General features: G+C 38.7%; 1 protein-coding gene across 2 annotated transcripts in view; it reads left to right on the forward strand.

Moving 5' to 3' along the window:
* Positions 1-22,787, forward strand: part of LOC122802908 (protein Atg16l2-like) — a 1,475,787-nt gene that overhangs the window by 1,214,749 nt on the left and 238,251 nt on the right. For both annotated transcript variants that reach the window (XM_044072730.1, XM_044072731.1), the window contains exon 12: positions 19,426-19,497. In XM_044072730.1, coding sequence (XP_043928665.1) covers positions 19,426-19,497 — 72 coding nt within the window. The remainder of the gene's footprint in view (positions 1-19,425; positions 19,498-22,787) is intronic.

Consider the following 22,787-nt stretch of genomic DNA (forward strand, 5'->3'; position numbering starts at 1 on the left):
TATGTTAAAAATCTCATAAACAATGCCCAGCACTGTGCAGAGTATAATAGTAAATTATATCATATACTCAGACCCAGAAGACATAGCCAGTGTACTAAAGGACAAATTACAAATTTAGACCAAACTTCACCCCCTCCTATAGTGCCACATCACATACATGCATCTGCCCCCAATCTCCCTTGAACAAGTCCTCAAGGAGCTATCCAAGGCTAAGGACACTACTTCTGTGGGGCAAATAACACACTGGGCTGCCTAATTGTAAGTCTGAAACTTGACTTGTCAGACCACCTACAAAAGCTGTTTAATATCAGCGTCCAGACAGGCTTTGTACAAGATGAATGGAGGACAGCAAAGGACAAGCCTCATCTGTATCATTATAGAATTAATAAATAGTAATGTACGTATTCTACAAACTCATGACCCAAGCCAGTTCAACTACATGAAGGGCAGAGTCTGCCTGCTTAACTTGGTAAATTTCTTTGAAATGTTTACTGAAGTAATGGATGAAAATATTACTGAAGTAATGGATGAGGGCAGATCAGTACAGCCTGTATTTTAAGACCTTGCAAAAGCATTCAACACCTTCCCACACTCAGGTATCATAGATAAACTCTTCCAGTTAAATGTCAGTCCCTATGTAGCTCACTGGATAGCAAATTGGTTCACAAATGAAATCCAGGAGTTTAGGATGGCTCTACCTCCCCCAAAATATCTGTCACTAGTGGTGTACCCCAAGGCTGAGTCCTTGGGCCACTCCTGTTTAGCATTTTCTTCTCGGACATCAAAGCAAAGTATATATTAAGGGTTTATTACTGACCAAGTTTCCAGATGGCTATAAAGTTTGAGCCAACATAAGCTCTGTAGTGGACACCAGAATCACCCAAGAAAGCCTTTCTCAAACAAATAGCTGGAGTCAAAACCATGGACTAAAATTAAATGTCAAGAAATGTATAGTTGTATGCCTAGGCAAGCATGACTTCCCTTGTAACTATCACGGCTGAAAGTTGCCCTAGGGTCCTTTGCTGACAATGAACTTTGCTTTGATCACCATTTATCCACTATTGTAAGGAAGTCCTCCTTCATTGTCCAGCTTATATCTAAACGTATGGCATCCAGGTCTGGGGATGTAATTATTCCAGTGTACTGAGCTCTCATCAGGCTGATCATTAATTATAATGCTCCATTTGACATTTATGTTAGATGTTCACAGATAACAGGTGCTATTTAGACAGGATACAATGTATTATATGATGTCCTAACATGTCACTGCTGGAGTATTCTTTACTTAAGGGATTTCCTGCAAAGAATATCCCAATGCCGGGTGAGTATACTAAAGCCTTTAATACTTGTAGGCATCCTACATCACACACATGATCCCTGTGTAAGGAATAGAGCATAATAGAAATGTACAGACACACACTCACAGAACTTCTTTGTTGCCAGTCGGAACACCATTGTTGATCATCTGTCTGAACGCCCTTCTGCTGTGCTGTTTATCAAGCTGCATTTTTAGATAAATGCCCTACTGTGGTTTAGTCTCTTGTCATGTTGAAACTAAAAATTCCTGCGAGAACGCCGATAAGTGCCTCTACCAATAAAGAAATAAACGCGATAACCAAGCTGTGTATCAATCGCGTTTTAATATAACGTAAAATAATAAAGCAGACAACTCCAAACTAACAAGCTGATGGCAAAAAGGACAAACTGGCAGAAAAGAACAAGCAAACAAACAAGCTAGTTAAGCGCTTTCACCCAAAAAAACTGGGCTTCATCAGAACTGGATGTCTTGTCATGTTGTTGTGGTTATTGTGTTCATGTCTTCCAGAAAGGGAAAATGTAAGTGTGGGATGCAAATTCTCCATAAAGACTGTTGCAGTCTGTGTCTCTTCTCATTGTGTACTTCCCACAATCATACACAGTGCTCTATCTGCCAGGTGTTTATGCCTAATACCCTACATAGTTATCTCTTCCCCTTGTCCATATACCTGGAGAACCAGTGTCTTACATTGTTGGCTCAAGGTGCTATTGCATAATTGTCCCTTCCTAAGGGCCAGCCATCTGCCAAGAAGAAAGCCAAAAAAAGTTTGGTCTGATCTAGCTGCTGTCCAGCCACCCCGAGATGTCTCTCTTTTGAAGCTGTTGAAAGTCCAGAGGACCATTCGGTGATTGCTTTGGATTTCACTTTCAAGACCTCATTGTAGGCTGGCATGGTTCCAGCTTCTCACACATCCTCAAAGCCTTTTCAAACATCTGTACTTGTTGTTGAGGGGGAACCTAGGCTGATTATATCTGAAGGGCCGAGGTAGATTCCTCAGATCTTAGGGAGGAAATTCCTACCACCATCATTGAGTCTCACCAGGGCTCTGACCCTCCAAGGGTGTTTCATGCGGATGTCCAGCAGAAAATGAAGCCAAAAAAAAAAGGCATATTTCCTCTTTTGTTAAGGATCCCCAGCATGAATGGCAGGATTTCACCCGGGGGGGGGGGTGGGGGTGGGGGGTTATTTAATGATTTGTTGGCCTTGAAGCCTCCTCAAGGGATCTCTGAGCCTGTTTCTCCCTGGTTTTTCCACTCCACTCCACTCTACTCAAGAGGCCTAGTGAATTGGATTCCTCAGTTTCCTCAGTTGAGGACCTGGACTCCAAGGAAGAATCTTTGGCTTACTCTTCCAAAATTCCTTCCCCCTTGGATTACGGTTTAGAGGAGAAGGACTCCGTAAGGAATTCTGATCTTTCCATAGCTAAATGGTCTGCTTAATCAAACTCCTTCCCCCAGTACTCTGCTGCAGGACCTCAGGTTTACTACTTCCCTGTTAGAGTCCGAGGTTCACCTTAAACTTCCAAGAAGTCAGTTCTGACGCCTCCTCAAGATCAGATTTTCCTTGGCTGCAGGCTTCAGACAGTTCCTATGCTGGCATCTCTACTTGCCCCCAAGGCTCTGTCTCTAATTACATTTTTTCAATCCCCTCTTTCTGTGGCATCTGTGTTCACCAGGAAACTTCTCAAGGTTGTTGGATTCATGGCTTCCAGCATTCCCATGGTCCCTGTCAAGGCTCCATATGAGAAAGCTTCAGTGGTGCCTCAAGTCAGTGTGGCTCCAGCACTGCAACCCTCTGTACTTCCTGGTGCCTTTCCTTCCCTTGTCTCAAGCTTGAGTTTCAGTGGTGGATTCATCAACTTTTACTCAACTCTAGGCTTCCCTTTAATGCTCCAGTTCCAATTCCGGAGCATTTTACAGATGCCTTAGACAGGTGGCAGGGTGTTTCTTGTGGCCTCCTGAATATTCAGCGTTTCTGTCCTCCTCCTCAGAGGTCAGACCACATCAATGTAAAGGAAATCAGGGGCTTTGCTTTTAGCTCTTCAGGCTTTCCACTCACTCTTTCATCACAGGCCCTCAAAGTTTTCATAGACAATACCACAGTGATGTGGTATGTCAACACTCAAGAGAGCACAAGGTCCTACCTTCTTTGCCAACAAGCTGTTCTAGCATGGGGTCTAGCTATTCAGTATCAAGTGACTCTTCAGGCAGTTTACATTCCCAGGCAGCTTACATTCCCTTGGATCACAGTCTAGTGGCAGACTTCTTGAGCAGGTCCAGCACACAAGCTCACAAATGAATATTTCACAGAGATGTGTTCTTGGACATTGTCCATCGGTGGGGTATTCCTCAGGTAGCTCTTTTTGCCTCCACTCTTAACAGGCAACTTCCTCTCTTCTGTTCCAGAGTCCCAAGTTCTCTGGCATGGAAAGTGGAGGCCCTGTCTTTTCCTTGGAAGTGGATGTTTTTGTATGCCTACCCTCCCCTTCCTCTCTTACCATGAGTCTTGCTCAGGATCAGGCAGGACTCTCCCAAAATCTTGCTAGTGACTCTCTTTTGGCCCAGACAACATTGGTTCCACTTCTTTCTCACTTGTCCAAGGCAATCATCACAAGTTACCTCACCATGTGGATCATCTCACTCAAGACTTTGGATTTGGCTGTTTCTAAGCTAAGCATCTCATGCTGGACTTCTAAGCCATTTCCTTTTTCTATACTTTTCATGGCAACTGTCTCTCTTCATCTGTAAAGGCACGTTATACTAGCAGTTGCCTCAGCTGGTGCCTTTTTCAAGGGTTTAGACACCAATTCCATCCTTGTAACTGCTTCTTTATTTGGTTGGATGATTATTTCAATTGAGATCGATAAAAGGGAAGGGGTGTACTTGTTGATTACCAAATGACTTTTCTGAGGATGATCCACCCTCCTGTATTAAAATGTTCCTCATAGACCTGCCCTGAAGAGGCGTAGACTCCTTTGTTAAGTTGATTTGATGTTTATTTCACGTGGGACCTATAAAAGAGAAGAAGCATACCTCTTTCATGATCAGATGGTTTCTTTGAGATTGATCTACCTTTTTGTATTACAAACGTATACATTCATTTACTTGCTCTTTTGATTGGTCTTTTTATTGAGTGGGAGGCGGTCTTGACTTTTCTGATATTTTCATTGGTGTACTACATATTTTTAATTGTGGAATAGTGCTGTTATTTTTAGATCTGATGAAGCGTTTGATAAGCAAAATAATTTATCCTTGTTCTTATCCTTGTTAAAGTGTAAGGTTTATACTTTTAGCACTGGTAGTTGGACTGATTCTGTTTTTTACTACTGTGTTTTATGTCCAGTGCTGACTTTTAGTTGCCACAGTTGTACTTTCTTGGGGTTTTTTTTGTCTGATTATTTCTGTTAAACTGCAACATCATTTGATGTAAGGAAACTCCATTGAAGTGGATTATAACCCAAATAGTTTGGATACTACCATGCATTGTGGGTCTACAACAGCTGTTTAATCAGTTTCACTGGAGGATAATCCTTTGTTGCATATAGATTTTTTGAATGCCAGTGAGGTGTATGTGGACATACCAGTGAATACTGAAGCCTTCTCTGATGTGCTTAGAGACTTGGAGAATGCTTTTACATATTAAAACAGTGTAAGAAACTTCTCTGTGGAAGATTTTCAATTCATATACATGTAGTTAATCACTGTATATTAATAATAATAAGATCAGATAATGGTAGTAGAAGTAGCGAACTTAAACATGTCTTAAGTCAAAAAATAATAAAAATATAGTTTGAAATATTACACAGAATACTAAGTATTCAAAAGTAATCCAAGCAAGGCAAACAGTCTGTTTCCAGTTGAAATCCTTGGTCTGTGCGCTTAATAAAGGATTTTCGACTGGAAACGGTCTGTCTACTGTAATATGATAATGAGAGCAATTTTGCATCAGTAATGACAAAATCAGAAATGGCACATTGATTTAGAAATGTATAAATTTACTGTAGACATCTGTGGGAATCAGCAAGATCTTCACTCACAGTATGATGTCAGTATTTGTTGTGTAGTATGTTAGTGTTTATTTCAGTGCCAGTGTCAATGACATTTCATGGTGTCACCCTCAAAACTGCAGAAAGGCTCACTAGCAGCTAATGTACCACCATCTCCATTGTTGAGCTATTGTGGACATATGTGGACAGTGACACGATCTGGGAGTTAGTAGACATGTGCTACCCTCATGTGGAGTCAAGGGAGATGTGGGAAATGCCAGTCTTTCTGGAAAAACAGGTTTGCATAGCATTAACCATCCTTACTACAAGCATCTTTTAACATCTTTTCCTGGATTCAGCCTCACAAATCCTACACCATTTCCTTAATGTGATCCTGCAGCATTTTGAGAGCATATTTAGTTTCCAGAGAAAGTAGAGGAGAGAACCACCACTATGTGGAGACTGATTGATATAGCCCATTTCTTTAGGTCCTAGGAGCTACTGACTGCACCTACATTGCATCAAGGGCCACTCTGCTTCTCATAGTATCAATATCTGCCATAAGGGTTTCTACTTCAACTGTCAAATGGTGTGCAATGCACAGGGAATTATATACAGTGTGTCCTTGTACCGCCTGGAGGGTCATACGATTTCCATATCTTCTATATATGCCGCCTATACCAACAATTTGTAAAGGTTGATTTTTTACAGAGTTATGTAGTTGGGAGGTGTGCACATTGCTAGACATGGAGGTCGGGATATGCTGTTCTGTCCCAGTGGTGGTGGTGGGAAAATGCACACTATGCTGGGCATAGAGGCCTAGCTGTGCTGTTCTGATGCTAGCCACTGATAATAGTGCCCAGTGTGTCTTGCAGGTGATGCTGGATATACCTTGGCTGTCAAGCTGATGACCCCATTCCACAATCTGGAGATCATTGCAGAGATGGCATACATTACCACACAGTCACAGACATGGAACATCATCAGTTATCTTTGGACATCCATACATTCATTTCCTGTGCTTGAACAGAATAGGGGTGAGCTGTATTAAGGGAGAGTCAGACCATGGACTGTAGTCACCTTGCCAATACCCCATCCTGACAGGTTGCCTCTTGCTAACAGGTGGGCAAAACATGTGAGGTCTGTAGTGAACTTATGGGCACCCATGCAATCATCAGGTTTTGCCTTAAAGGAAGTGAGGGTACCTCTCTTTTAAATGTAAGGGATGGTTACTCTATTGAGCAGTAAATCAGTGTTTTATTTATTTAATTGTTGTTTGACATTTCAGTCTTTAATTTGAATGTTTGTGAAGCCATTTTTGTGGACATGTAGGAGATCCAGGAGGGTTGGGTTATCTTGCAAGGAGTCAATAAGGGATAGAGTATAGGGGTAGATTTTCAAGTATTCCATATTCTAATTCCAGATCTCAGAAATGTGAGTCCTGGAATTATTGGGGGGGATACAGGAGAGCAGTGAATGTTGAGCATGTCTGTTCTCAGTTAAAGTTTTTTTTACCCAGGGGCCAAGCCCCCCCACACACACACACACACAATATATATATATATATATATATATATATATATATATATATATATTGGAACACTTCACATAATCGAATTACTGAAATCTCGAATTTCATATGGTCGAGACCATATGATCGAGATTTCAGTAAATCGAATATGTGTAGTGTTTAAAAATAAGAGTTTACTTACCTTAATGCATTGCGTGCACACAGAGGCAAGGATTCTTGTACGCTCTGTGTGTATGTAATGTTTTATTTTTTTTTTGCAGTGTTGACAGGAAATGAGAAATCTCCCGTTTTGCGCTTCCGCATACAGCGCAAGACGGGAGATTTCCCATTTCCCCACTGTAGCGCGAAGTTGGAGTTGGTATATTTAAGTAGGGGGGTTTGGGTGGCACAAATAAACCTCTCCTCCCACCTTGCCAAAACCAGACTTGCGTAAGTATACAAGCCAAAGACGGAGATTCCATTTTCCCCCCTGTGGCGCGAAGTTGGAGTTGGTATATTTAAGTAGGGGGGTTTGGGTGGCACAAATAAACCTCTCCTCCCACCTTGCCAAAACCAGACTTGCGTAAGTATTTGCAAGGTGTGTACCCATGGCTACCCCTAGACACTGGTGGTAATAGTTATTATTAAAGGTAAATACATTGTTGTTTAAAACACGGTCTTAACATAGAACATAACAGTTCCACTTTTGATGTATCAAAGCTACTATGTATAGTCAGAAACTCTTGTATAGACCCAATTTCATACTCATTTGGTATGACTTTTAAAAAGGGACTTAATGTCCATAGTTCCTAAAAGAATATCTTCATTTATAATCGTATGGGACCATTCATTAACCGTTTGTAAAAAATCATGAGTATCCTTAATATAACTATTAGAATAGTTCAATAAAGGGGCTAACTGCTTATATACATATTTTGAGATAGCTACAGTGGCCCATCTTTTACCTCAGACTATAGGTCTCATAGGGTGGGTTTCTAGGCTTTTATGGATCTTAGGCAATCCATAAATAAAAGGAACAACAGGATTAGCTAAATATAAATAGTTATATGTTTCAGGTGTAATCATGCCATCAATCAACAGGGTTTACAAAAAGCTTTTAACCTTCATAATAGTATCAAACACATATTTCTTTACTTCAACAAAAGTCATGCCATCAGATAAAAAATCATACATCCATTCATTCACTATATTGAGCTACACTCATTATTACGATCTTACCTCCCTTTTCTGCAGGTTTAATAACTGTTTGAACAAAGATCATGAAGTGCATTCCTTTCATCAGAGTTAAGATTATAAAATCTATTACCTTTCTGATTATGAAAATACATTTCCTACATCTCTTGCTCACACATGTTTAAAAAAGCCTTAACAGTAGGTGTACTGCAAGGCACAAAAGTACTTGAACGTTTAAGAGATAAAGTATCATACTGTAGAGTATCTTTAAATAATAATTAGGATCCACAGATCTAACAGTCTCAGCTCAGTCAATAGTTCAGTTAAATCACTCATTAGATGTCAACTGAGCTACTAAGCTGGTTTCGGGAACAGTATTATCAGAAACGCCAGAAGCATTGGTTTTATCTGTAACTCTCCCATCCGCTAATGGCTGCTTTGTCACAACTGTAAAGTTGTCTAGCACAGATACAGCTTTACCACATTTTGGTAACTCGGACCTGGTCGGCATGACAACGTCAGAGATGTTCTGTAATTGGTGGACTCATCCGGAGTATCGTTCTTGGGGCAGTTTAAATTCTTAATTGATGCGTTAATTGCTTGGCTGTGTGCGATATATAAGAAGTGAATTCATTCTGTGTTTATACACTGAGGAAGAGTTTTACTCGAAAGCTTTGTTTGTTTTGTTTTATTGATTTTATTAAATTACCTGCCTAGAACAGTGGACTTCTGTTTTTTTTTGTTGCTGCTGGACTAATTGTGCACTTGAATTTTTTCAGCTGTTGGGGATATTTGTTTGGACTTTGTGTTTTTTCATGACAGTTCTCTACAGCACGTTTGTTTTTATGGAGACACAGGCAGGGCGTAGTTTGACTGTTGCTGCTATGGTACATAACTGCCCCAGGTACTGTAAATACAATTGAGAAGTGAAGAGGACTGCTAACAGTTGATATTAATCCTTTTTTGGATATATGTACTGTTTCTACAGAGACTGTATTTGTGAATAACAATAATTGTGAAATATTGCGGCTACAACAAATTTTGAAAATGCTGTGATATAAAGCTGAACAGTACAAAAGACTGCAGTGACAGAGGTTGAGCTTTAATGTGTATTTGTCACTTGGCATTGTACCTAGCGGGCTTAGAATTGCCAAAATGCCCACATATGAAGATAAATATCAAGAGTTATTGTTAAAATGACAGGAATTAAATATTCATCTTAGTGCTGATTGCATGAGGTTGATGAACAATTATTTTGTCAATCATGAAGCAGAGCTAGTAGTGGAAATTGAGGCTTTGGAATACTTAATGCCTCTGATTTTTCTGCCATTCATAAAGAATAAAATGAACTGTTTACCTCCCTGAAAAGTTTTGAGGATAGGTTAATTGCAACTAAAAAATGCAAATTACAACGAAATATCAATGATTTTAAAAATGTGAATGTCTTTTCCTAGCCTAAAACAGTTCAACCAATGGAAGAACGATGCTCCGAACCAGTCCACCAGTTACGGAACATCTCTGATGTTGTCACGCCTACCAGGTCTGAGTTACTGAAATGAAGGTGTATTAACTTTACAGGTGTGACAAAGCAGCCGTTAGCGGATGGGAGAGTTACAGATAAAACCAATGTTTCTGGTGTTTCTGATAATACTTTTCCCGAATCCAGCTTAGCTTAGTAGCTCAATTGACATCTAATAGTGAGAAAGGAAAAGAAAAAGGGGAATTACAACCTTTTTTACAAAATAATTTCTCCCTGAAGCAGCGGATGGCGGTGATGGAAATGGTCAGAGGTCAGAACAGCAGTTGCTAACGGATGAGAAATGGCAGGGAAGAAGAAGAACTCCAAGCATACAAGTCCAGCAAGTTAGGACAAGAAAGTGAAGACTTGACTGTAATAGCAAATAATGTACTTAATTTGTCTAACTTTTCATTGACTACATCACAGTTACACCTTTTGATTAAAGGTTTAACTTTTATTCAGTCAACTGAAGGTGATTTAACTGAACTATAGAATAGCCATGGTGGTGCAGCGGTAGCATTGTCGCCTCACAGCAAGAGGTTCTCCTGTTCGATTCTCGGCTGGAACTCCTTGTCTGCATGTCCTCCCCGCAGTCGAGTGGCGTTCGAAAGACATGCGTGAATGGGCATGCCTTCGTTGAAGGTTGGGCGTCGAGCTGGCACCTCAGCACCGTAAAAATCTACTGCCAATCATTAGCAGACCGGAGTTCTGCTGTGGCGACCCCTAACAAGGAAAAGTCGAAAGAACATTGACTGAGCTGAGATGATTTATTAGACCTGCAGATCTTAAATTATTTAAAGATACTCTACAGTCTGATACTTTATCTCTTAAACGTTCAAGTACTTTTGTGCCTTACAGTACACCTACTGTTAAGGCTTTTTTAAACATGTGTGAGCAAGAGATGTAGGAAATGTATTTTCATAACCAGAAAGGTAAGAGATTTTATAATCTTAACTCTGATGAAAGGAATGCACTTCATGATCTTTGTTCGAACAATTATTTAATTATTAAACCTGCGGACAAGGGAGGTAAGATCGTAATAATGAGTGTAGCACAATATAGTGAATGGATGTATGATTTTTTATCAGATGGTATGACTTTTGTTGAAGTAGAAAAGAAATCTATTATGAAGGTTAAAAGCTTTTTGTATACCCTGTTGATTGATGGCATGATTACACCTGAAATGTATAATTATTTATATTTAGCTAATCCTGTTGTTCCTTTTATTTATGGATTGCCTAAGATCCACCCCCCCATGAGACCTATAGTCTCAGGTAAAAGATGGGCCACTGTAGCCATCGCAAAATATGTAGATAAGCAGTTAGCCTCTTTATTGAAATATTGATAAAGACGACAAAAGCTCAACAAGACCACCACAGCTTCCAGTATGATAAAAATTCCAGTTTAATGAATAGGACAAGCTTTCCAAGTAGATCCTGTAGCTTCATCAGATCCTTAAAACAACTCCATAAAACACATCCTTATATAGTGTCACTATAGCATTTAATCATTCCTTCAAAAAATTAAATAATTAAATGATCACATAGTAATAAAACAATCACTTACTAAATAAAAGCAAGCTAATTTTAAAGCCATTTTCAATATTGTATTGTCTGGAATGTTGGCTAAGCCAGAAAATATGTGCTTGCAATAGTAACTTAGAATTTAAAAATTGAATAAAAGTGTCGTTATTACCACCAGTTCAAAGTTTGAGATGAGAATTCCACAGTGTGCTTTGCTAGAGCATTGCCTAGCCTTAGGGACAGAGTGAACCACCATTTGTATGACATCAAGCATGGGCATTTAGGCAATGCTCTAGCAAAGCACATTGTGGAATTCTCATCTCAAAGTTTTAGTTTTAGGGTTTTACAAATTGTTATACTTAATAGGAGGGGTGGTAATAACGACAGTTTTATTGAATGTGTGGAGTTAAAATGGATTTTTAAGTTGCAAGCACACATTTATCCTGGCTTGAATAACAGTTTTTGTATCAAGCCAATATTGGATGCAAGTCGCTTTAAATAGCTTGCTTTTATTTAGTAATTGATTGTTTTATTATTATGTGATCATTTAATTATTTATTTTTTTGAAGGAATGATTAAATGCTATAGTGACACTATATAAGGATGTGTTTTATGGAGTTGTTTTAAGGATCTGATGAAGCGTAGAGTATCTACATGAAAGCGCTTGTCCTATTCATTAAACTGGAATTTTTATCATACTGGAAACTGTGGTGGTCTTGTTGAGCTTTTGTCTTCTTTATCCATATTTTCTTCAACAAGACCTTTGGGTGGTCATGGTGCTTTTATTTGTCTTTATTGAAATATTCTAATAGTTATATTAAGGATACTCATGATTTTTTACAAACGCTTAATGAATGGTCCCTTACAAATATAAATGAAGATATTCTTTTAGTAACTATGGACATTGTCCCTTTTTATAATCATACCGAATGAGTATGGGGTTGAGTCTGTACAAGAGTTTCTGACTATAGATAGTAGCTTTGGTATATCAAAAGTGGAATTATGTTCTGTGTTAAACTGTGTTTTAAACAACAATGTATTTACCTTTAATAATGACTACTACCACCAGTGTCTAGGGGTGGACATGGGTACGCCCCTTGCAAATAGTTACGCAAATCTGGTTTTGGCAAGGTGGGAGGAGAAGTTTATTTACACCGAATTAGGCATGAGTATTACAAACAATCATATATTGTTTTTTTAAAAGATTTGGGGATGATGTCTTCCTTTTATGGAAAGGTACACATGATGAATTGCTCATGTTTGTTGAATTTCTTCATTCTACTACTGATTTTTTGACATTTGATGTTAAAATCATCTGATGTGGAGATTATTTTTTAGATATAGTCGTATCCAGACATGATGTGGTTTTTGATTCTGTAATACATAGAAAGGATGTACAAGTAGCGAAATATGTGCACTCTAAAAGTATGCACCCTAAACATTTTTTAGAGGGGTGGTGATGAGTCAGTTTATGAGGTCTAGTAAGCTTGGTACCAAAGATGAACATTTTCATAAAGAGCGGGAAGGAATAGCATCAGATTTTATAAATAGAGGCTATAATTTTGCTATGGTTGATGAGACTAAATATATAGTTAATAAACTCAGAGGGAATGTGGCAAGACCTTATTTGTCAAAAAGAAATGACCAGTTATATGATCAGTCTGAGAGAAATAGGAACAATGGTAAGGTTAATTATTTAATGATATATAATTGGCACACTACATTTGTACAAAAGATTATTAGGAAGAACTGGACTGTTGTAGCATCAAACCAGGAAGTTGGTGAGATAGTAGGTATGGCACCACGATTTGTGTTTAAAAGAGAAAAACTTGAAGCAATATCTATGATATAAAGATCAAAGTAAAAGACATATAGGTACTAACTCCTTAAGTAGGCCAGGTACCAAACCGTGCTAGAGCTGTATTCATTGTAAGAATATAAACCTTGATTTATATTTTATGCATCCAGTTAGCCAAGAGAGGTTTACATTTAAAGCGTCAGGTACTTGTAATACAGAAAATGTAGTTTATCTTGCCAACTGTGTTCAATGCCAGTGTTTCTACATTGGTAAAACTAATAAAAAATTAAAGGAAAGGATAAGTGAACACTTATCTGACATTCGGAGGAACATCCTTACCAATGCACTAGCAAAGCATGTGTCAGCTTTGAGTGCTGAGCATAAATTTAAGTTTAGGATTTTACAAGTGCTAGCCTTAAATAAAAATGGGGGAGATTTAATAAATAAGACTGAGTTGGTTGAATATAAATGGATCAACTAATTTTAGGTAGACCATCCACCGGGTCTAAATAGTAGTAATAGTATCAAACCAATTTTGAAAGATAAACATGATGTAGTGTAGTCATATATTTTAGATGTGTATGTGTATATATATGTTTATGTGCATATGTACCTATATAAATATATATATATATATATATATATATATATATATATATATATGTAAATGCATTTTGTTTCTTGAGCACAGATATGCTGAATATTTCCTATTGAAATAAGTAGAATAGGTTTACTACATTTACTAAAAATGTTTGTAAGAATAAAATGTGTGTTGTTGCTGCACATAGGTTCACTGTTTTGTTAACCACAATACCATTCTGTTAGTACTTTTTCAGTATTCTGAATCAGAGATGCAGTAGCTTCTGAATTTTTTTTTTGTAACATCACACTGATATAGCACCTGTTGAGCTTAGCAAAATGCTTCCTGCAAATGTTCATCATATTGATCACTGCTGAAGTAGCCTTAGCTGCATGGTTATATCCTGCTAAGGCTATAACACCCATCCAGATTCCAAATCTCAGGGCACCTTCCACACACACACACAAACTGTCAAACAGCTCAAGCTAAGCTAAGAGACAAGTTTGGGTGTGAAACACTTCAGAACTTTACTGCTGCCAAATAATACACTCCTCCGAGGCTTTCCAGAATCGGCAGTCGGCTTCTGCTTTCTTTTAGTGGGCAGAAAAGTTTCATTTGGGAAGAAACTTCCGTTTTCTTCATTTTATTGATGCTTTTTTTCTGTAAAGAAATTGTGTTTATTTTTCCTTTTTTGGGGCTGGCATGTTGTTTTAAGGTGCTTTATTCCTGTATTTTTTATGTCAAATTTTGTGGATTGGTAATGTTTACAGAGAATTGATGCTTATCTTCCACAGGAAAGAGGCACCATTTTCGGCTTGACCATTGAACAGACTACCAGTCACATGATTGATCCTTCTTAAGGCCACAAAAAGAAAAATTAAGGAAACAACCTTTGCCACCACAGCAGGCTAGCAATTTGCCTCAGCCTCAGATGGGTGACTCTGCTGTGGCCATTTGTTGCACCTCAGACTGCTAATCTTTTACCCAGGATCTCACTGGTGTAGCACCTACAGACACAGTGGACCACGGTTAGCCAAATCCTTCACCGCTGCTGGGGTTCCCTCAGTGGGCAAGGGAGAAACACTCTTATCAGTCCTGGGAGAGGGGACAGGGTAGGTTCCCCAGTTGAGTCGGTATGCTGTGCTCTTCCCTGAGGAAGCAGCTACTGCCATTAGTAACATGGCTAGCCCCATTTTCCTGTCAAAAAGACACAGAAAATCAAGCATGTATCTACTTCTCAAATTTCATTGGATAGGAGTAGTTTATTAGGTCTGGCATTTTTCCCCTCAGATTTTTGATTTAGACTCCGAGAAAAACATAGTGTCTGCTTCTTCCTCTGTGGGGGGTGGGGGGTGATGGTTCTGTGTCTCTGAAACTATTGCTAGAATGTGCCACTGTTTTCAGTGGAAGAACACTTAGGTTTCTCAGTCCTTCAGAAAACAGTTGTTGCAAATGGATTTTCCAAGTACTACACCCATTCCACCTGTTCTGTCTGCTTTAGGGGATGTATGTGTGTTACTACCTACACTTTTGCTGATAGTCAGCCATCTGCCCCAAAAAGGCAGATAGAATATATAAAGTTCCTCATTGTTTTAAAATTTATACAGTATTCCCAAACCTGACTGACAGCTGTAACTTTAGTTGTGCTACTAAGCACTTGTAATTCCACTTGTACTCTCTGTGATAAGGATGGGAATATTATTGATAGGTGTGGGAAAAATTGTATACTTCTGCAACTTTGATTTTTTTAAATTTTGAATAGTCAGGCTCATATGGTGAATTTTGTTTTGACTAATTGTGAATGTATGAGGAATGTTTTATATGCTGTCTCTTCTTGTGAGGGAGACATACTCTTTTCCGGGGCTGTGGCCAGTAATACTGTTTTAAGGAGGTTTGCATGGCTACATTCTCAGAACCTTCCAGATGATGTTAAAATGAGATTTTATATTATCCTTTGGATGAAGATTGTGTTTAAAAAAAAAAAACAGATTAAACCATCTCAGCAAAATTCAGACCTTTAAAAAGAAATAGCAAGGGGGTCCCAAACGAATTTTCAAACCACCTAAAACCAAGGACAGTCCAGCAAGTCTGAATGACTGTTCAAGAGACCTTTTGGCCCCCTCCCACCCTGGTCTTTTTTCTTCTTACAGAATGTTTGAATCTTCGTTTTTTTTTCTTTTGTAACAGATTGTTTCAGACAAATAGGTTCTGAAAATCATTCATTGATGTTACAGATGAAAGTGGGTGGAAATTCCTCCTTCACAGAGTCACAAAGGGGGGGGGGGGTCATTCCTCATCTGCCAGATCAAACACTTTTGTTTCCACCTGTTCATCATTGCCAGATCAAACACTTTTGTTTCCACCTGTTCATCATCATATGCTGTGCTGAAGAGTGATAAAACCAGTTTGACCTGCCCAGGTGGAGAAGGGTTTTTATTCATAGGTGTTCCTTCTCCCAAAGAATGAACATACTTGGAGACCAGTTCTGGATCTTTCTTTTATAATCATGTTTGTGATAGTGCCCAAATTCAAAATGATGTCACCTCACAACCTGTTACCTCTTCCTCTTTCAAGTATCCTGGTAACACTAAACTTAAAGATGTTTTTCATTGCATCCCTATTCAACCAGACTTCAGACATTCTTAAGGTTTTGTGTGTCTGAATCACATCATCAGTTTTCTGCCTTACACTTTGGACTATCCACTGCACTAAGTGTGTTCACAAGTGTCTGTCTCAAGTTGTAGCTCATTGCAGGCTACAGACTATTCACATTTTTCTATATTTAGAGGACTTTGTTATCTTTGCAGAGTCTTCTTCAAAGTGTCAGGAATATTTCTCTTGAGTGAGTGATCTCTTACTCAAGCTGGGATTCCAAGAGAACATTCAAAAGTCTTTTTTGACTCTTTCACACACAATTGTGTTTGTAGAATGTCAACTAGACACCTCAGTCCAAAGAGGTTTTCTTCCACAGGAAAAAAATAAATCTTTATTTAGATCTTTTTCTAAGGTTTTCCACTCAGACCTCAGTCAGTGTGAGGGAATACCTCAGGAGTTTGGGTCTCACATCATCTATGATTCTCATGATGCCCCCAAACAAAATTCCATATGAGAAAGCTACAGTGGTGTCTGAAAAACATTTATCTTTTCAAATTCCAGTGGTGGGGTTTATCAGAAAGGAGATCTTTTGGTGGAGACAACTGATGTCCTTCAATCCAGGTCTCCCCTTCTCCCTTCCTGCTCCAAAGCAGTCAGTCACCACAAATGCTTCAGACTTTGCATGGGGAGCAGTTTCAGGAATGATAAAGGTCCAGGGTGTGCGGGACACCAAGGACAAAAGCAAGCACATAAATATCAAGCAGATGCTTGCCCTGATCAAGGAACTCAACTGTCTAAACCATCTTTGGCCCTGTGGACTTCTTCACGTAGTTTCAGACAGTACCACAGTCTTGTGGTACACCAATAAGCAAGGAGGAACCAGGTTGTACCCACTTTGCAAACCAGCCATGTTAGCTTGGGCTCTAGCTTCACAGTATAGTCTCATAGGGCAGACCCTTCTGAATATTCAGAAGGAATCACCTCAGGTCATTGTGGTCACTCCCTTTTTTGGAAATGGCCAGGGCCAATTACCACAAGCTTCCACACAGACTGGATCTACTCACACAAGAATAGAGGTGTATGATACACCCTGACATCAGTCATTTTCAGTTGATTGCCTTGATGATAGGGTGTTAACTCCTTTTAGGCACCTGTTTACTGAGGATGTGCAACAGATTCTAATAGAGGCAAGAAAGACTGCTACTTGAAAATCATATGTTAGCAAATGGAAAAGTTTGTCTAGTTTGTGGCAACAACATAATCAGTTCCAATGCATGGCTAGTTGCTCTCTGGTTGTACAATATTTGTATGAGTTACTATCCTATGTGCTTTCTTGTTCCTCTATCAAGGTTTATTTGTTGGCCATTTCAGCATATTTTCCCCTTCTCTTTCAGTCAGTCTTGTGTCAAAATTTCTTGAAAGTGGTTTTGCATAAGAGGTCTCCAAGAAAACCAATATCCTCTCCTTGGGATCTTAATTTTGTGCAGTAGAAGCGAACACTTGCTCCATTTGAACCAGGTAATCTGACTGACTTAAAGTTCTAAACATGGAAAACAGTTTTATTGATTGCTCTGACCTCTACAGGATGGGCATCTGATTTGCAAGCTCTTATGGTGAGCCAGCCCTATCTCATTTTCCTTAAGAACAGGGTTTCTTTGAGAACTAATTTTCCTTTTATTCTTAAAGTGGTATCCAAGTTTACTTTAAGCCAAACTATCATTCACCCTGTTTTCTTTCCTGAACCTAAAAATGAGACAGAAAAGATACTGCATATCGACAGACAACTTGGGTACTATCTTGACAAAACTGAATCATTCAGATCTTTCGATCGATTGTTTATTTCTTGTGAAGGTAAGAAGAAGGGACATCCTGTGTCAAAACAGACAATTTCCAAGTCATTGTCTAAGGCTATTACCTTTTGTTATACTTGCCATAACAAATGTATTCCATGCAAGATCTAGGTCTACTCTGCTAGGTACTTGGCTTCATATATGGGTTTTTGGAAGGGTTTGGATTCTAGACATATTCTAGAAATTGCTACTTGGTCCTGTGTACGTACTTTTGCAAAACATCACATGTTTAATTACTTCTCTAGTTCCAGATCAAGCTTTGCTAGGACCATTCTCCAGGAGCTGCTGGACCCTTCTCCTTCCACTTCTTAAATGTAGTTAGCTGTGATAAACTACCCATGTAAGGTTATTGCAGCAGTGATCAATATGATAAGCATAGTACAGTTGCGTAAGATGAACTTCCCGTAACAGTAGGTGTTCGAATGATCACTGCTGCATTAGCCACTCCCTACCTCCATTCCCCGTTTTTTTTTTTTTTGGCTTGGTATGGACATTTATTTTTTGTTGTTCCTGACATTGTCCTTTCAGTTCTGCCTCCTTTTTTCTCTGCTGACAAGAAAGCTCTGAAGAGCTGTGTGCCCAAACATGTCTTTTAGTCAGCTCAGTTTGACAGTTTGGGAATGTGAAAGGTGTCCTGAAGCTTTGGAAGCTGGTTGGCTGTTATATCCTTGGCAGGATATACCTCATACAGCTAAGGCAGCTGCAGCAGTGATCATTTGAAGAACTGCACATTCTCCTTATGCAGTGTTCATAATGTTATCAATATTTATTGCTGTCATTGGCTCTGTGGATGTGATGGATGGAGCCCTACCTGCTGCCTTGGCAGTCTAGGTTCAAGGAAAAGGACTAGCTGCAGGAGGTGCTAGCTGGGGGGAATGGTTGATGTTAGCTAGCTCATCCTGGAGACAGGGTACCATTTAGGAAAACTCCTTGCCACATTCTGGCAGAGGCTGAATGGTGCAGCAGCAAGTAATGGACAACAGATGAGTGCAGAAACATGGTAGCTGCAAGGCTATGTGAATGAAGCAGATATGCACACAACAGGTGCTGTCACTGTAGCCTCTGCTTCAGCATTGTGCTTACCATCCACCACTGAAGGAGAGAATGGGGTACAAAGTACCTCATCTTGTGAGCATGTCCTCCTTCCTGTAGCCAGTTCTTTCCCAACTTTAGTTACATAGTATGAGGGAATGAAGGGACAGTCTGTTACTGGGGGGGATTGATGTTGTTGTAGGACAGAAGAAAAGGATATTGAAAAAAGAATATGCAGTGTAGTAGCTGGTGAAATAATTTTCTCTGTGTATACATCTGAAATAGAAGGTGATATTCTGCATAGAAACTTTGAATTATTAACTATAATGTGAATTGCAGAAGAACCTTGTCAATTTTGAAATAAAATATTCATCATATTGTAGTTAACTAAAATGTGCCAGAAAATATGTTTTAGAAAATTTCAATCTTGCTGCTGATTTTTGATCATAACATAGTCGGGTGCTATTGTTTTTAAATCTCACATTCTTATTTGAATTAAAATGCTTCTTTTCTACCCTCAGGGATATCGAATTTTGGCTGCGTCATATGAAGGAGCAGTACATCTGTGGGAAGTAAATGCCTGTCGTCCTACAGTAAGTAGCCATGACTGACTTCATAAGTGTATACCACAAATTCAGTGCTGTTTTCAGTTTATCTGAATTAAGAAGCATGTCATTTCATTCTCAATAAAAATGTCAGTCCACTATTTTCAGTAGTAAAAACTTGTGTCAATGCCCTTGTCTTATGTGGAGATACTCGTATATGTAATTCCAGAACAATTATATAAGTAGTGGGGAATTAAGCCATGTGAAGATAAAGCTTACAGCCTTTGAAGTACTGCAGTTTATTTTATGTTCTGTGCCTCTGCCTTATAATTGGGACATTAAATGCTCCTAACTTAGAAACATGAAAGTTAATAGCAGGTAGCAACAACTTGAATTGTACTGTCTGTCCATCTCACTGCCTTTAATATGTTACAAATCTTACATTTTTCCTTTTTATCCCACTCTCTCTATATGCATTTTTCTGTTTTGTACATTATTATCTCACTTTTGTTGTTACTTCTTCATGAGGGTTGTTCCAGTCTTTCTGTCATTTTCCAATTCTGCTGTGAAATGATGCTTTCTTTCTTTCTCCCCAGAGCCATCTGCTGTCTACCTTTTAAGTCACATTCAGTTGTTCTTAGACACTTCTTTCTTTGGAAGGGTACACATATGGAGTGTGCAGATTCTCTTAAGGTGCTATATGTAGTAGATAATGTTTATGCTCGTAAATGTGTATTTTTGCAGGATGCTTCAAGGCATAGACTTATTCTGTCCTCATAAATTACAGGGACAGGCAGCACTCTGTATTTTTGTTTATCTTGGTTCTATCCCTTATTCCCAAAGCTTATTTTATGCATTTTCATCCCTTGCCTTGTTGTACTAAGTGTCCTGTAGCTTCCTAGTTCATATAAGAATTAGTCCCATGGTTTTCAGAGCTTCAGGCAAAAACCTAACTTTATTGCTTCCTCCATCATCTTGATATGCATGTTAAGACTGGCGATTCCCCAGTGGAAGTCCTTTCCTTCTCTTGCAAGTAATCATTATGCCTTCTTCTGGCTGTTCTCTTTGGGAATTCCCAACTTCTTTCCAGGTCTCCACTTCTGGTACCTCCTTAGAGAAACTGGTTGTTCTTGGACAGCATAGGAATTGTGGAGTGGCACCGGTGGTAATCAAATCTCCCTTTTACCACTGTCATCATTCTCTTGTAGCCCACTGTAACCTAACTGCGTCCAGAAAGCCACACCGTGGGCTCAGTAGTGGTGGCACTTGTCTTCCTTACTGTTCTTCCAAGTCTTGGCAAATTATGTACAGACAGCTTATCTCATCCTAATGAGTTGCCTGCAGATGTATCATTCCTGTAGCCCTTAGCCTATGGCCTGAAGCAATGTGCAGTATCATGCCCTTTTGCCATTTTTTTGTCTGTGACTGTGCTGTAGCAACCATACCATAAATGAAACATAAAAATTGAATGATTCTTTTTTTATTTAACAAGAAACATTTTTATTCAGTTATCACAGGGAATTTATATACATTTATTTAAATGAAAACAAATCGTATTGACATAATCTTAATTGCAAGGATTATACATCACAAACCATATTGATATCATTTGGAAACATTATACATTACTTATAATCTACCCAGTCATTGTCCATCAAACATTACATAGCTCATTTAAATCCTGCCTTTTCTTTAAAACTCATTCCTCCACTGTATGTGTTGTTCATACAGTTCCCATATTTTTCTATGTAACTTGCTGCTACCCTTTTCCCAATTTCAGTTGTTTTATCTGTTACTGTAATCACTACTTCTAGTACATTTGGTTTAGACTTTGATTTCCATTTTCTAGCAATTGCAGCCACCATAATTAGACTTAGCAAGGCCTTACTATGTCTAGGCAGTTCTGATTCTGTATCATAGCTCAGAAATTCATTTCCCTGGATACACCAATTGCTTACCCAGTATCTCTGATAGAGTAGTCTGCAGGGAATCTTTAAAGTCTGCCAACCCTTTACACTCCCTGAAAATATGTTCCCAGTTACCTGTTTCTTCCCCATCACACCTCTAATGTTTGCTGTCTACCTGAGGAAAAATTCTCTGCAGTCTCATTGGGATATAAAAATACCAATGTAAATATTTTCAAGCAAAAATCCTAAATCTTTTAGATTTTGTTGCATATTTGGGAGACATACATGTATCCCCCCATTGTTTCTTTGTGAATTGCTCTTCCAGTCTCTCTTCCCAATCCTTTCTAACCTCCTCTGACTGATTCTTATAGTTATCTTGCAACATTTTATATGCTGCAGTAATTATTCATTTTTAAACTGCAGGCTTCTGTTTTAGACTTTATGAAGAATACTACCAGTGCTGGTCTTTCGTTTAGGACCTCCCCCCGTTCCTTTCTCTTTGTCTATACTCTGATGTCAATCCTTGATAGGGAAATGAGTCTCTAACCTGCAGTACAAATAAATTCTTGACGTCTTCCCTTTCTGTTAACTTTCCCTCTCTAGTTATTTGCTCCCATCACGTTAGTTCATTTGCCAGTTTTCTCCAGTAAACTCCAGCCCCCTCTTGCCTATTGTCTGTATCCCTAATTGCAGTCATCCTTATTGGCAGAATCTCCTTTCTCCATTCCCATGTTGATTTAGTTCTTAGAATACTTTCTGCTACTTAATAAATGTGATATTCTGTATGATTATTGTTATTCTCCTTAAAGATCTGCATCCAAAATCCCAGTCTCTCCTTGTTTCTTGAGCTTCTTCCCTGTTTCATCATCATCTCTTTCCACATTGAATTACAGTTTTCTGCTTGTGCTATGTATAGGAGCCTTAACTGTGTTGTTCTGAAATACCCCTTCAACTTGAGTACACCCAATCCACCCTGTTTTATTGGAAGAATAAGCTTATCCCAGTTGACTCTTGCCGTCTTCCCCTCCCAGATAAAATCCGTTAGCGCTTTATTAATTTTTATCCACAATTTCTGTTCTGGTTGATAAAAATATGTCTGACCTCTGTGCAAGACTAAAAGGACTAAAATATTTTAACTGCTTTTATCTTACTATTGATATCCATATAACAGAGCTTCCATATTCTCAGTTTTTGTTTTATCTTTTGTTTAGTTTCTTCCAACATAACCTTAGCAGCCACATCAGTATCATTTTTAATCCATACTCATAAATACTTAATTTTATCACGTCCCTATAATTATGGATAATGCTGAACCAATTCGTATGTGGGTACATTATTTACCGCTATTGCTTTTGTTTTAGCTTCATTAATTTTGTATCCCAAAAAGGTTTGAAACTGTCTCAATATGTTCCACAGCACTGTAATGTCCCT

Source organism: Protopterus annectens, chromosome 5.part0 (assembly GCF_019279795.1).
Source record: "Protopterus annectens isolate FY-2018-M chromosome 5.part0, PAN1.0, whole genome shotgun sequence".
Lineage (NCBI taxonomy): Eukaryota > Metazoa > Chordata > Ceratodontiformes > Protopteridae > Protopterus > Protopterus annectens.